Source organism: Anas acuta, chromosome 16, assembly GCF_963932015.1.
Source record: "Anas acuta chromosome 16, bAnaAcu1.1, whole genome shotgun sequence".
Lineage (NCBI taxonomy): Eukaryota > Metazoa > Chordata > Aves > Anseriformes > Anatidae > Anas > Anas acuta.
In genome coordinates, this window is record NC_088994.1 from 8,967,930 (window position 1) to 8,984,388 (window position 16,459).

The following is a 16,459-nucleotide window of genomic DNA, read 5'->3' on the forward strand; positions in this document are numbered from 1 at the left end:
TGCTCACAAACAGCGTTTCACCCAGTGGGCCACACCGCCTTCGCTGCTGACCACAGCACCAGTGCTGCCAGCTTCCCCAGGTACCCCTCGCCCACCCAAGCCACATTGGCTGCATTCATCGGTCTGCCCGGGGCACTTCCAGGGGCTGGTCGCCTCCTGCCAACAGCCCTCTGCCCCTCTGACGGCTGCTGCTACCAGCAGGCTTCACTCGTGGGTACCTGGAGATCCTAAATTTGTGTGTTTAGAGCATCTGTGGTCAGAAGACTCTGTTCCTTCGCTTACCTGTTTGTATGGTTCCCTTTATTACTGAACAGATTGCTGTCACTGGCTCTCTGGCTTTGAAAAGCGCTCTTAGTCTGTAGACAGGGTAGGGAGGCAAAGGCAGAGAGACCAAGATCATTAAAAAGGTATTTTAGTGTTTACTTCAACTTGTTTTTATTTGCTAAGCCTAAAAAGCCTACAAATCTGACCCTAAATTACTCGCCTAAAGTCTGTTTCATAGCTCACATCAACTGGGATCTCTTTGTTGAGGCTTATAACCTGCCACCGTCATCATTAATATGGCCAGCCACATCATCACCTTCTCATCGCATTTTTTTACCATCCTTTGCCAGTTTGGAGTGCAAGAACAACTATGCTGAGCAGCTGCAGAAGCCCGCAGCAAGCCCTCTACCAGCCAGTCGCCCAGCGGCAGCTACTGGGACGTGTTTAGAGGCACCTATTGGTGACTGGGAACACTGCACCAGGCTTTCTGGTGTGAAGGGAGAGTGAGGGTAACTGCAAGGGCTCTGCTTTGGGGGCTGCATGAAGGCAGGTGGGGAGCAATCAGGCAGGATTCAGGCCTTTATGGCATTAATTCTTTACCTGAAAGTGGCAAGGGTTAGGGATAGCAGACTTCCAGAAAAGGCAGGCGATCCGGCAGACCTGATGGGCTGGGGTTTTTACTAAGGTATTTACAGGAGATGGTTAGCTGGAAATACCGGGATCCCTGCTGGTATGTCCTGTCTATACATGTACTGCTGAGAGCAATTTCAACAGGGAAAGGAAAGCCACCAGTCCACATTCACAGCCACCAGCTTAACGAGCCATTTCACTACAGTCAGTGCCAGGTTTTTACTCAGCAGACTAAAAGGACAGTGTTTCTTTCTCGGGAACGCACAATATACGTAGTAATACAATAGCTTCCTAGGACCAAGCTATTTGAACTTTCTCCTGCGCTCCCTGCCAAAACAGCCAGGAACAGCAATTAGCTGGGTTTCCGCACGGTCAGCAGGCAGCTTTGTGTGTGCACACGCATGTGGACAAGCAGCGTGAAGAGCCCACAGGCTGTGTACATCTCCCCTTGTGCCACACGATGCTGCTTCCTGGCCCGCTGTGGTTGCTTGCCTGGTGCGGGGACTGCTGAAGCCTATTTTGGAAAGGATCCAGTGCTCTCTCTGTGGTTGAGCTGGAGACCACAGTTAAGTCTACCTCATCTGCTGCAGCGCTTCTTAATACTACACGAGGCGCTCGCACTCTGTAGTTTCTTACTGGTTCGGCCAGGGAAGGGGCTCTGCTGCCGCCGGGCACAGACCGGGAAGCCTGTGCAGCCGGTGATTAGCGGTCTTGGCTACTGGGATTCAGAAATGAGGCCACCCCAGGAAGCTGCAGATGGGGCTGAGCTCCTACCCTCAGGAACGTGCATGGGGAACGGCAGGCTGCCGGCTCCTTGGGGAACATGTGCTGCTGTGTCTGAGGGCTTGATTCCTTATGAACTGTTTAAATTTGAAGAAAAGAATATATTAAATTGGTGTATTTATATATCTGTTCTAAAATGATGCTTACCATTTGCTGGAGCACTAGCCTTTTATCATTAGCCCTTCTATTTAAAATTCATTAGAAAAACTAAATATACTTGCTGATCTTGGCTTAGCACTAAAGAGAGCTGTCATCCTTCCAGCTAACAACACATGGAGCACGATTGGATAGCATCATTTATATTAGCCACAAAAAGAAAATATGTAAATGATAATATTGGCCTTTTTAAATAAGATATGGGTGATTGGCAGGAGAGCATGGGGAAATGACCCCAACTTCTGCTAAATCTTTATCCGATCCTTCATCCTATATTTCCTAGCTTGCCTGAAATCCGTTAAGAATGTCAAGTTTTAAAGTTATCCTTAGCTACTCCTAGAATTAGTAATATTCCACAAATGGAAAATGTACCTTCTGCTTTCCAAGAGGACCATGTCATTCGAAATAGCTTCACTGCTAATTCATCGAATCATAAATTCTGACACTGGCGAGGAATTAGGGTGACAAGACAGCAATGAGAGAAGTGTTAGAGAAACGTAGGAATTAGCTCAGCTTGTAGGATTCAACTTTTTTCTTTTTTTTTCACCCAGCAGACAACCTGACAGATGTCAAGGAGCAATAGCCACCAGGCACTCAACTAACCGCGTTCCTCTGCTCCCTTCTGCAGCTCATGGGGCACATGAGGACATTGGTCCCATATGCCCACTGAGCAGTATCATACAGGAATTGCAGTTTCCACAGACTCTGAGTACGTAGAGGTGTGAGTTATAATGTTATACCCTGTGGGCTGCCTTGGAACCTACCAATGTGTTATTTTGAGCAGAAGTGGTCCAAATCCACAAAATACAGATCTGGCCTACATAGAAATGCATGAAACCATTACTAGGTGCAAGCAGCTGCAGAATTCAGATCAAGTGACAGCTGTAGTTCTTGGAGACCTCCAAGGACTGAGCACAGTTTTGCTGAGACCCAAAACATGCTCCTGAGCCAACAGTGAGAATAAAACATTATAAATTGTTTAAGTTGTAGCTGTTATAGCTACATAACTTACAAATACTGCCCTCAGTCTGTCATTAATAATTAGCAATGGAGAAAAGACAGGAAAACTACTAGGCTTAAGTAGTGCATGGACTCCTGCTCAATACATGCACTCAGAAAAGGCACCCAGCCACTCCAAATCAAAGGAAAAACCCAAACAATGTGACAAACACTTCCTAATGCTTGTTTTCCATTAAGGCTGGAGAGAAAGGCTAGAATACAGCGTCCAAGGACCGGAAATACTAGCTGCTTTCCCTAATTCTCAGTCTTTTCCATATCAGGAACACTTCCTTTCTGCAAGGCTGCTCCATGTTTTCTCCTTTCACTGCTCAGAAGGCGACACAGCCGCAAGTCTCCAGCCTCGCTCACAGCTCCACTTGGGCCCGTAGCACCCACATGAGAGCTCTGGGACTCAGCATCAACTTCTATCTTTCTGCAAAGCCGTTTTCATCAGCCAGAAAGGTGTTTCAAGAAGTTAAGCAAAATCTGTCCTTGGCAGCATTAACAAAAATTGCAGCCACGTATACTTGCAGCAGCCTCTACACAGAGCAGAACTGGAAATACATTGTGCTGCCATTTCAGGGAACTGGAGAATGGAAGGAGTCCTTTTCCACATAGTTGGATCGGTGCTTGCCCTTGGCAGGGCTTTGCTTTAATAAACTTTAAAAGTATGTGAATACTGGACTACCTAGATACTTGGGGACGAGAAGTCCAAAAACAAAGCTAAGAGAGTATTTTCTAGTGTAATACAAACTATGATTTAAAAAGTGCTTCACGTATTTCTCAGTGTTTAAATTCACTGCAGATCTAATTTATCATTTCCAATTTTCAGTTTCTACTTACACTGTTCCATTGTATTTCCTACACCAATAACTTCACTTATGCAAGCGAGTGGACGATGTTCCAAGCTGAAGGAAGCTTTAGACAATCTTCTCAGAAATATGGTGACTCTGCTAATTATTATATGGACCACATGAAATGTAACTGGATCTGTAAAACTGTATTTTAAAGCCTCGTATTAAAGATTTTAAAAGAAAAAGAAGTTGAGAGAAGTGTATTAAAAATGCTGCACCGCTATTTAGCAGCTAAAACCCAGAGAAAATACAAGTCAATATTGTTTTAAAAAATCTGAGAGTTCTACTGGTGTATGTGGCAAGCATTAGAAATTTAACAGGCAGCTAAAACTTGTAGATGGACTTAATCCAAAGTCTTTAAAATGAGCTCAGACTCTGAGTGACTGGTTGCTCAGTCTGGAGTGTGGGGAGGGCTATTAGAGCAAAAAAAAAAAGAGAGAGAGAGAGCAGGGAGTAATATTCTGGTACTTCCTTTAAAAGACACACATGCACACGCTACTATTCAATTTTGGGGTCAGGTTGAGTCAGAGATATTACCCCCCAATTTTAGGCTTAAAGTGGTTTGGCAAGAAAGGACAATGGAAAATTTGCTCATATCTCCGTGTTCCCATTAAGTTCTGAAGTCTGCTGTGCAAACCAAAGGAATGCACATATCATAGTTTAAAAAAATAGATTAAGCCAGTAGTGGAAAAGAAGCTCTAGGATATTATTATCCTTGGCTATTTCCAAAAAATGAATGATGAAACATTTCAGTTAGAATATCTATTGGAATGTCATAAAAGAGTGCTCCAATTATGTCAGTGTCCCATCTGTGAATGTGATTTCTGCCCTGTAAGAGAGACTCTGAAATGATTCACTGACTGCTAGCTGGTGTAACTGTCTCGCCGTGCATGCTTACCCACAGAAAGGGGTTACCTGGAGCGACAGAGCAGCAAGCAATGTGGAAAGACAGGATGACATAGGGACTCGGTTGCCTGATGAAAATCTCTGCTGTGTCTACTCTATCCTGCTGACAGTTGCAGAAGCACAGCACAAGGGAGCAAAGCTGCTGAAGCATCCTTTTGCTAACAGCGTTAGGCTATGCAAAATCTTCATCCCCCATTCTGAACCTGCTCTAATCATGAAACAGGGCTAGAGCCCGCAATCATTAACCTATATTTTACACACCCTACATTAATGAGACTCCTGCACTGTGCTGTGGGTGCAGAAATCCTCCCAAACCCAGAGCCTGATAGCACCACGTGCTATTCACTCCTAGCAGTTTCATGCAACTATTTCTCTGGGGACAGACTGGGAGCAGGACATGAAGGCGAGTCGCTGTCAGACTGCACTCCCATCACTGCTGTGCCACGGACAGAAGCAAGCATTTTGCCTAAGGGAAAAACACATGCCTGGGCCCAGGAGCATATTCTTTCTGGAGCGTCTCCAGGCTGTGTCGTGTAGCTGACTGCACTGCTTGTCTGGCTACTGTGGTCTCAAATATTTGATCTGGAAAAAAAATCAGTGCTTTTCTTTTCGGTCAGTGACTGCAGGGCTCTGGGGAACATCCGTGCCTGGGGAAAGCGGGGATGCATAATAACGGAAGAAATAGTGGTGGGTGCCATCAGAGCGCTGCCCTGTGCTTTGGTACACCACCCTACAGGAGGTGAGAGTGTGACCTTGACAACACCCAGAAGAGCATGAAGTCTCCCGTCTTCCCCCTTCCTGCTTTCTCTGCGGCAAAATAACTTCTCTGTGGTGTTGTGAGAGTGACTAAGAGCAGCTGAGGTGCTCAGGAGAGAGGGAGTTGTGGCTGGAGGAAGCCGAGGAGCAGGAGGCAAGGCGATGGCCTGATCCTAAGGCGGTGCAAAGCCGGTCGGAGTCTTTCCATTGGCGCTAGCGAGTGCTCGGATGAGCCCTTTTGGGCGTACGCGTTAACGAGTGTGTTTTGGCAGGTGCCTGGGGAAGCTCGCTAAGGCAGGAGAAAATAAACCAGCCGCTGCTAAGAGCCCTTCAAACGCCTCCTACCCGGTAGCCCGAGCATCCCCTCCGCCGGCCCCGGCAGCGCCCCAGCCTGTGGCTCTGACTCAGCGGCCGGCGGCAGGGCCAGCGCTGGCGGCCAGGGGCGGGAGCGGGCCGGGAGGGACCTAAAATGGAGAGAGGCCGTGGAAAAACGGCCCCGTCCCCCCCACACACACCTCCCGCCCCCCTCTCTCTCGGCACAGCTCCGCGGGCCGGCAGCCCGCCGCTGTTTGAAAATCGCCACTCACCTGCGCTGCCCCCCCCCCCCGCGGCTCGGTGGCTGCGGGAGCGAGGGGAGCAGCGTGGGGCCCCCCCACCTCCATCCCCCCACCCCCCGGCCTCCCCTCCCCAGCGGTGCTTTCCCCCGGGGAGGGCTTTCCCAGCGCGGAGCATCCTCCGCTTGGAGCCGCTCCCGAGAGCTCCGGGCACGGAGCCCCCCCTCCCCGGAGCCCTGTCCCATAACCCCATACCCCATACCCCATAACCCCATTACCCCTTGCACCCCTCCGCGGGGCCGCGCCCTGCCCCAACCGCGGGGATGGGATGGGGGGGACCCCGCGGAGGATGCCGCAGCCCCTCCTAGGCGGTGCCAGGCTCTAGGAAAGGGGCAGGAGACGAGGGACAGCGGCCAGGGGCCACCTCCGCGGGCTGCCGGCTCGGCCCCGGGGCGCAGCGCAAAGTTGCGCCCCGCGCAGGGGGCGCGCACCGAGCGCTGGCGGCGGGGGCGGCTCCGCCTCTCGCCGCGCTTAACTCCTGCATCCACCGGCACCGCCACCCGCAGGGGGGCCGGGAGGAGCGGGGGCAACGAGCCCCCCATCCCTCGGCCCCGCTGCTCCCCCCGGGGGGGCTCCGAGGCCGGGGGCAGCCGCGGGCACCCCCCGCGCAAGCCCCGCGCAAGCCCCGGCCCGAGCCCGGCGGTGCCGGGGAAGCCGCCGGCGGTGCCCGGAGCTGCGGCCGGGGGCAGGGGCGGAAGGGTTAAGCGGCCCGGGGGGGTGTCAGCGAGCTCCTCGGGTGCTGGCTCGCAAGAGGAGTCCCTCTGGCTGAGGTTTAAAGGAGGGTTCTCCAGGCAGCTTTGCAGCGCCTTCGCAGAGCACGCTTCGAATCAAACCCAAACCCAAACCCAGTCCCGTCCCTGCCCCGAGGGACCTTGTTGCCCCAAGAGCCCTCCTGCCCACCCGGCTGAGCGAGCCGAAAGCCCGCAGGAGGCACCTGGTCCACGGGGAGACCCCCGCACGGCCCTGGGAAAGGGAAAGGCATGGGAGGGCACGCACACAGCACACAGACACGCAGCACCCGAGTAAGACCCTACCTTGATCCATAGACCTCATGATGTGGTGGTAATGTACCAGCCTGCAGGCAGTTTCTCTCTGCATCAGGAATTTAAAAATAAAAATAAAAAAAAAATAAAAAATCAATAGCAGGGAAAAAAAAAGAAAAAAGAAAAAAAAAAGTCTTCTTTAAACCATGTTCAACCAATGCCGCCCAGACAGAGGGAACCCCTCTTGCTCGCCTCCTCCGTAAGTGTTTGGAGGTGCAAAGAGGGATCCGAACTGGGCTGAGCTTGTTCCTGAAGTGAAGTCAGTTCTCTGCTCTGAGATGAGGGTTACTAGAGAGGGAAAGGCCACTTCCTTCCCTGCTCCGAGTGTTTATAGTCTTTGAATGCTGTAAAATAACGGGATTCCCTCACTGTTTCCTCCTGTTTATCCCAGTGCCATGGAAACTCCTGGATGGCCGCCATCTCCCAAACTGAGGGCTTTCCTGCAAGCTTCACACTCAGGAATCCATGACGTCTCCAGCTCCGGGCCAAGGCAGCTCTGCGGCTTTCTCAGTCTGCAGCACAAGCACTTAATTGTTGAGCAGAAAGTTAGAGAGCGAGAAAGAAAGAAATATGGATGATGTTAAAAATCCCAGTGTGTGCTTTTTAAACAAAACTTGCAGGCACTGCAAAGCCTTTCAAAGCAACGGGGCTTCTGTGCAGAAGTTTTCCTTCTTCCCAGCAGAGACAAGCTCGGGCTGCTGCTGCTTTTACCTTTGAATAAATCATTCAGAAAACTCAGGTCCCAAGCTTATATTTATGTCTTTTAAATTTGCCAGCACCCTATTAATACCCATCTTGTTACTGGCACAGGCTTTGGCTTCTAATTACCGCTAGTTTGATTCTTCACGGAGAAGATGAAAAGAAAAAAAAATCAGTTAATTTGTTTAGTGGCATATCACAGACCTCCCTCTGTTTCTATTTTTAGATCCATTTAGAAGAGAGAGGAGCAACCCCATGGATTTCCATTGATACACGTGGAGCTTAGCAAGAATGAAATAGCCAAGGAAGCCTCTGAAACCAAGACAACCCGTGTGTGTTTACACATACTATGTATAAACAGGAAAATAAAGCAAAAGAAAACAGGAAAATAAAGTCAGAGATGTGAAGCGTGTGCTGTCTCCCAACATATAGTTTTCACTGGCGTGTTAACAAGCATCTGCCTCTTGATTCTGTACGGGTTCAGTGCCTGCATGCAACAGGACTTGCATATACTTTTTTCCAGAAGCGATCACGAGCTCACATATGTAAACTGCTGCCTCAGGGAGCGGGAGAGCTCTGCAGCTCCCCGGCGTTCGTGTCTAACCCCACCGAATGCTGCGACGTACCCTGCGAGCCGGGGTGGCTGCCGGGGTCAGCTGGAGCCCTGGGCAGCAGCGGGGAGTGAGTCACTGCACAGGGACTTGGCCCGGCGCTGCACGGAGGGCTGGCTGGCACCCGCACAGCGTTTCCATTTTTCACTCTCTGAGTCCCAAAATCGACTCGAAGGAGGTATCACAATCAAACTTTCTGCTTCTCTAGTTTGTTGTCTTGCAGGCTAGCAACTGCAGGCCGGCCAGGGAAACTCAGCGCACCTCACTTTCCTAGCCTTTGTCATTTTTGGACGTGCAGAGGCGGAAATACCTTCCCGAGCTCCTCGCCCTGTTAATGCAATGTGCTTCCACTGAACCCTGAAGGTGCCGGGGAGCCCCCTCCCGTGGCACGGCACCATCCCCCAGTGGGGCTGAGCGGGGCTCACAGCGAGCACCAGCCCCCCCGGGCAGGGAGCATCCCTCTCACACACCCACCTGCTGCAGGAGGCTTTTAGGGAAACCTTTCCTCCTCATCCTGCAGAGACCAAGCCCCATGACCCCACTGCTCTCTGAGCAGCAAAGCTGGTTGCAGACCTCGCTTTTTGGCTGCTGTCTAGCAGAGGTTTTCCTTCACATTGCACCCGCACAGCGAAGCCACTGCAGAGCCCCGGGCATGCAGCGCAGTGCCGGGGGATGGAGCAGCAGGCAGGGAAGCACCAAAATGCTGTGCCTCACACCTAGCCTCACCCTGGAGGATTTGTCCTTTACCAGCCTTCCCCAGGGGCTGCAGCACAGCCCTGATGTTTAGGAGCAAGATCCTGCAACCCCCCTGCACTGGCCCCAAGAGGTGGGTGCGTGCACCCGCAGATCCCCAGCTCCCCTGCGGGATGTGGCTGGTGCTCCTGCACCCAGCAGCTCTGCTCCTCTTCAGAGAGCGGAGGTTTCACGCCTGTAGCCAGTTTGGCACATGCTCCGAGCCAGTTCAAGCCCAGATCCACCATTTGCATCACTTGAAGCAAAGTCAAGAGCCACGTGGTTTCTATTTCCAAACAGTAAGGGGGCGACGAGATTACTGCCTTGCCTGGAGAGAAGTGCAGGATCACTATTTTTGCACAGCTTGCACCCCCACGCCCCCAAACTCCTTACCACAGCACTACCCGCTGCCCCCAGCACCAACCAGTATGATTGCACTGGGAAATGCAGAGAGGGACTGGGAAGGGGGCTTCAGGTGAGGGGGAGCACTGCAGCAGGGCTGGGGTACAGGACCACGGCTGGGGCGAGCAGAGGGAGCAGCCAGGTACAGGATGGGGGGGGACAGCCTGGGGGGGCCAAGGGCACCAGGCCCTGCCAAGGGTATCCCAGAGTGAGCGGAGAATGGGCGACCCCGATGGAAAGCTTCGCCTCATCCCACGCTGAGCTATAATCGGGGGAGCAGTCACGGCTCAGCGGTTATGGCACACAGGTTGGCTTCCCTAGTCTGGACCGTTTAAAAATACAATGTCTTTCTTTTAATAGCTCAGTTTGATCGGCTCCTGCTAGTTCACATGACAGGGTTTTCCTAAAATATCTTCTTCCACCAAGTTTTTTCCAACTTAAAAATGCTGAATCCTGCTACCCAAATTAAACTCAGTGCAAGGCGAAAAAAAAAATAAATAAAGAAAGAAGTGAAAGAGGGCTGGCGGCTGCCTCCGGACTGCTAGCATTCCCCAAACCAGCATATGACACAACTGTAAGATTTCCAAGGCTTTTGGAGAGTTCAGCGAGAGAATCGTGTCCTCCACTGGCTGCAGCTTCCCCGCTGAGTTAAACTTTCCTGACGGAACCTTTCTCCATCTGGCTCGGGCTCGCAGCGCGTTGTGAGCGGCCGCGGAGGAGAAGGGGGATATAGTTCAAGTCTTATATAACTGTGCAGGCTGGATGCGGGGGCAGAGACTTTCCCTAGAAACGAGAGATTTTTATATATATATAGTTATTTTTAGCTTCCTTTTCAAAGGAAGGCCAAATACCTCCGACTTTCCTTTGCTTTCTTATTTTGGTATCACTAAGGGATTTTATTTTTGGAGGTAGGGAGCTATTAATAGCTAATATTTATAACTATTTATTCCCTCTTTAGGAGAATACTTCCTCTTCCTTTCAGGGGCATATTTTGGACCACATCCCTACCCCCCAACAACAGACCCACCTCCCCACCTTGCGCACGGCAGCCCCCAGGATTCACCAAGAGGATGCCCGGCTTTGGGGGTCGGAGCAGAGGGGAGGGAACACATCTCCCAGCCCTGGCCTGCAGGCAGGTTTGGAAACCGCTGCTGTCCCTGGGAGCAACCCGGCCTCAGCACCGGGCACCCAGCCGAGGAGGCTGAGCAAGGAGCTCCCTGCCCGTGAGAGGAGAGCTGCAGGTGGCTGGGGGGAGCCAGGAGCTGGCCCGAGGAGCGGGGCGCTGGGTCCTGGGGGTCCCAGCATCGCTCCGCTGCACCTCCTGCCAGGGAATGCTGCTGCCCAGCCGGCTCCGCGCTGTTGATCGGCAATAAAAATGAAATAGCTTTAAAAAATAACACAAATTTTCATGCTCTCCAGGAGATAAGACATCAAGGCTTCCTGAGGATGTGCTCTCAGGCCATTGGGGCAGCTGCCCGGAGAGTTTATCATAATAGACTTCATGGAGACATCTCTGTTTTCCACTTGCAAAGGTATTTCAGGCTCACAGCAATAAGTATTTTTGACAAAAGCTGATCACACTTCCAAAGTAAATACAGCTCTCCCCAAATCTGCCACGACACACAATGCACACCAAGCTTGACGTGTTGCAGGCCATAGGCAGAGCGGTGCCCGAACACCAGATTTAGGCACCTGGGTGTCATCACTACACCTAGCCCGGGCTCCCAAACCGAGCCTGACAGGGACCCAACAATTCCCCAGCCGCAGCTCAGCCTGCTAACTGGTGCTAACTGGCATCTCCCTCCGTATTCATAACAGTCCTAGAGCATCGTGACTACAGAAAGCATGGCACCAGCTTACTTCTGACAATGCACTTGTCTAAATAACATATTCACTCACTTGATTAAGTTACAAACGGAGTGTCTGATCTTGTAACGAGCTCCACGTGGCCCGGGGAATCCACCCACATACAGCTCCGAGAGATTGGAACTAGAGCTGCTCGAATTTTTCCCATCAGAACATTTTTTCCAAATGAAAAATAGCTTTTCATCTAAAATGAAAATTGGTCAAAATTTTGTGTTGTTTTTTCTATAAAACTCAATAAACCGAAAGGCTATTTTTTGAGTTATAGTGTGTTAATTTTTTTTCCTAAGAACTGGCTTTTAGTGAAAGGATTCTGTTTGTGAAAATTAAAAATAATTTTTTATAAGTGAAGAATGATTTTTATTTTTTCCCCCTCAACAAAGGCAGTTTCAGAAAACAAAACCACAAATAAAAATGATATTGAAGAAAGTGTAGAGAGCATTCTTTCTCTTCCCCCTCCCCTCAGAAGTTTCCTGTAAAGGAAAAAATAAATGTCTTTCGACTCACTCGCAGAACAATAGGGCCCCACTCTCACTGTCTTTAGTCAGGCAGCTCTTGAATTAGTGTCCTCTTATGGGACCAGGAGGATGTAATTATTTCAGCTGGCCTGATACAATTCCATCCCAGGCTTCAGTGTTCCGCTTTACCTATTACCCTGTCTGCCTCCTAGAAGTATTTAGGATTCCAGACAGACAGCAAAGTGTATTTGCAAAGCAGTCGCACAACTTCAGAACCACTTATGGTGGTTATTATGGAAATGTCTAACACCCTCATGTCAGGCTGCTTGTGAAAGGAGTAACGGACCTGCACCTGCAGGAAAACCTGCTCTGAGCTTCAGCCTCCGAAAAAAACAATCTCGCCATTCTCCCCCCTAGGTAAAAGCCAAACCACACAGCCCAACCGCAGCACAGGCGCTCCCAGTGCAGCCAGCCGGTACTTGTCCCCCACGGGCTGGCCTCAGGCCCCACTGGCACCCCAAAACATGCCCACCCCAACCCGGCATCACAGCCCAACTCTTACCAAAATCAGTGCTCAGACCCTGTCCCTTTCAATACGCAGAGAGCTTGTGTTGAATCTCAAACAGGGAATTTTAAAGGCAGGGAAATTAATTTGCATGAGAGAGGATACAAGGTGGAGTGACCCTAGGTAGGCCAGAAGGGAACAATTTTCTCCCCAGGAGGCTCTTTTTGACCTCAAGGAGTTTGCAGCTCTGCACCAAGCACTGAAACAGCTGGGGCTGGGGGTGCCAAGCCTGCCCCCACCACCCCCTGCACATGCCAGGGCAGGGGCAAACCCGATCATGCAGCCAAAAACCTGCGGGTTTACATGGGTTTTCCATGTAGGGAAGATTTAGCTTGCAGCAGGATGAGGGAGTCAGCCAGGAAGGGCAAGGAACAGCGAAGGTACAGGTGGATTGTGAACTTTGCATGCAGCACCCAAACACAACAGCTTGGAAATAAAAGCAGCAGATTGATTTGCTGCCTTGTAAGTGGCACTAGGTCTGCTCCAAAGCTGAAATTCTCCTGGCGCCCTTATTTAGCAAACTCGTGCAGAGACGGATGTTTATGCGCCATGATTTATGCTTTTATCCAAACACCAAACATTGTTTGCAGGGAACACTTAAGCCTTCCAGATTGGCACTGCCTTACAAACCACTATCAATGACGAGGTTAGCAGCTCTGAGGCTTTTTGCAAACAAGCAGGTAGGATAAAATTGAACTATAACTTTTTTTTTTTTTAGTTAAGCAAATAAGAACCCTAGACAACACCATCAAGATATTGTTTTTTTGCCAAAGGTATTTTCTCTTTAAGAAAATAAAACCATCCATAGGGCGTTCTTTGTTTTTGTTTTCCAAGGTTTAAAGCTGAGGTTCAGAAGAAAGAGAGGGCTGAAAGGAGCAATTACTCACTGCAATAATTAGGAAGAACATTAGTCATGTTTGGGAGTTGGAGAGGTGCTTCTCTGTGCAGGGATGGCAAGTAAACAGCACGTAACCATTTACCTCTTTCTTTTAGAGCCTGAGCCCCTGTCACAGCAGTCATCAAGCCATTTTAGGCTCTCCAGCAAACAGCCACACAGGTGAATGACTGTTTTTGAACTCTGTAATGTTGGATTTTTAGCCCCATCAAGTTGCTACCTGGGAAACTCCCATTATTGATCATATCAGGATTAGAACTGCCTGGTGAACCTCCTGCCCTCTGCACAGCAGAGGACACACCCTCTGCACCACCGCCCTTTGCACACCTGGGGCTGAGAGCAGAGGGGCTGGTAGACCCTGGGCACCCTCCCCTGCCTGCTGTGCGGCCAAGATCCTGCAAGGACCTGCCTGCAAGAGCCACGCTGCAGCAGCAGCAGCTCTCCTATGGGGCTGGCATGAGGGCCTGCAGAGCTTTCAGAAAAGGAAAGTATTCACGGCTGAAAGCTAGCCCAGGAAGGACTTCACTCAGCAAACCTAGACAACAAAACCCACCATGCTCACAGAATCCCTGGGCTCCAACACCCACACCTCTCAGCCACAGCATACAGCTGTGCTGGTGGATAACTCAAGCCAACGTCATGCTGCTGTCTCACTACAGAGAGTGATTCTTTCACACAAGGTCAGAGTGAACTGTAGATTAAAGTGATATTCTTGTATCTAAATACAAACTACCTCTTGCTATCAGGGCACTGGCAAAAATACAGGTATGAATAGATGGCATTAGTTTTAGTTACATTAAGTCTGAAGTTGGCTTATTAATAACAACAACAATGAACTAATCCAATTAGACACCTGCACATAAGTTTAGGATGGAAACACTGATGCAATCAGCTACTATATCATATGATGGCTAAACTAAATTATGATAATAAAGAAAGGTTATGACTGTTTTTGAAAAGGTGGTTCTATGCCTTTAATATTGCCGCCAGGGCAAGGGAATCTGATATTACATCCTAAACACAATTTACGATTCATTACTGGGGCTCTGGCCACACCCGGCAGCTAATCTAGAATTTCACACATTTAATGAACTTCATACTTGAAATATGTGGTCTGTAAAATCTGATTTACACTGTTGTTAAAATGGTTGGTGTTTGAAAGAAAATATATTTTAAAGTATGTATTTGTGCACAAAGTTTTTTTTTCCTAAAAAAATCCAAACCCAGTCATTAATTTACCCCAAAGCATATAAAATGTTCCCTACAGAGTAATTTCTAGTGCAGTATTTCTTTCAGCACCTCAGATTTACTCCCTATGTTTCTTCGGGAGCAACTGCATTCAGTTATAGAAAGAAGTAGAGAGCCTTCACAATATAATTGTAGGTGCTTTGGACAGTAAGTTAACTTGACAAGTCAGCTCATGATGGAGTCCAGGGTCTATAATTAGTGCTTACCTGCCACCATCATAAAAATGCTGCATTTGGTCAGTTCTTGCTTGAGCCATACTAGCCTTGCAATCCTAGTTCATTCAAGCGTGTTAGCTTTTTATTGGATGTTAACACCTGATATTTCCTTCAGGCTCTGGTTTTACTGAAGGCTTTGTCGCATTATGTTCTTCGAAGCCGGAATGGCAACAGGAGCTGAAAGAAAGAAGAGCAGGAACATTTATAAATCACTGCCCCGTATGCATCCTTATGGTGAAAGATCACAAAAGACATGAGGGCTGCTGAAGGAAATAGCTGTCACTCAGATGTGAAATACAAGATGTTTCTTTCTGTTGAAGACTATTTATGGTGAGCGCTGCACCTGTAAAAATTAGTTCCACACTTCAGTAACAAGGACTCAAAAGAATTAAACTTAAACAAAACCAGCCAGATTCCCTGGAGGTGCCAAGGAGCACGACCCCCTCAGTGCACACCAGCCACAGATCTTCCACCAAAATACCAACATGATGCATCTGATTTTGGAAGGATTTTCTCCCTAAGGGATTAGTGTTGCAAACAGCAATTTTACTTTGCAAATTTGTTTTCTGGATCATTTCTCCTTGTATATAGGAAAGATCAGATGTCAAAAATGTGATCAGCAAGAGCCTGAGGCTGCATAGAAGCAAAACTGGGAAGCTTTGAATCAAACTTTAGCCCACAGACATTTGCCTGAGAAATTCTGGCACTGGTTTCAACCTAAAATGTAAACTGTCACTAGGGTTAATTTATCTGCATCCAGCTAAAAGGCAGCGATACGTTCAGATAAACAAAAAGGAGGATGCTAAAGACTGGAAAGGGGTGTATCTGGGGAAAGAAAAATACATGAGGGTTGAGAACATCTAACCTTTGTCTTTTAGAAACTTCTTCATTTTACAGCCTAGCCATCAGGGTGGAGAAGGCCCAAGTTTCTATGCCACTCTGTGCGTCATTGATAAATGCTTCTTTGGAGTAGCTCTCAGCAGAAAATAATGGCATGGAACCTATTTAAAACTTAACTTCTCTTTCTCCTTCTCCAGGGATTTTACTTACCTTGGACATGGACAAATAGAGATGAAGTGAAGAATTGATTATTAGTTTCCAGCTCACACTTCAGGGGGAATGATTGCTTGCCCTTGTTTAATTTTATTCACCTTCAAACATTGAAATCACTCTTCTGTTTGTCATTGGGCTTGAAGTAATTGCTGCATGCTAGAAAGAAGCCAAGATGGCCTATTAAATATTTAAAGCTACATTAATAAACAACAGGATGCAACTGCTCCAGTTACTCTCAAAAATTAAATTAAGGATCCCGAGTGCAGACTGAGTGACTTGTAAATATGTTTCGGTGCCCGGGCAGGAGCCCTGTGAGCACTGATGCCCACACCACAGCCCAGGGCAGCCGTGGAGCCGAACCCTGGCTGGGCAGGGTGGGTGCTGATGTTTCCTGGGGTTTGCTAATCACAAGAGCAGCTCCAGCAGCACGCACTCTCCTCGCTCACGTTGCAGGCCCGTGCCAAGGAAGCCTTGGCAAGAGAGTGGTTAAAACACTGGCTGCTCTTCACTGGGCCTCCGAAACTTTACAGCTCAGGGTGTGCTGGTTGTCAAACATAAGGAGAACAGGATGGAGCCTAATAGAGGTGCAGTTGGAGAGAGCAATAAACATTTCCAGCAACATCTCCAGTGCGAAGGAAGATCCTACCTCCTAAGGGCCTGGAGGCCCGCTGGCAGCGCCGCTGGCCCACGGTGGACGACGACGAGCTGCCTCA

The 16,459-nt window shown here is 49.2% G+C and overlaps 1 protein-coding gene across 3 annotated transcripts in view; it reads right to left on the reverse strand.

The window, feature by feature from the left end:
• NFATC2 (nuclear factor of activated T cells 2) overlaps positions 1 to 7,334 on the reverse strand; it is a 94,995-nt gene extending 87,661 nt beyond the window's left edge. For 2 of the 3 annotated variants that reach the window (XM_068700289.1, XM_068700286.1), the window contains exon 1: positions 6,997 to 7,334. Coding sequence is in view for 1 of the 3 variants with exons in the window: in XM_068700286.1 (XP_068556387.1) it covers positions 6,997 to 7,060 (64 nt within the window). In the remaining 2 variants the exon portion in view is untranslated. Of the gene's footprint in view, positions 1 to 6,180; positions 6,322 to 6,996 lie in introns of those variants that run through there. The other variant, XM_068700287.1, reaches the window with a different exon arrangement.
• Between the last annotated feature and the right edge of the window lie 9,125 nt (positions 7,335 to 16,459).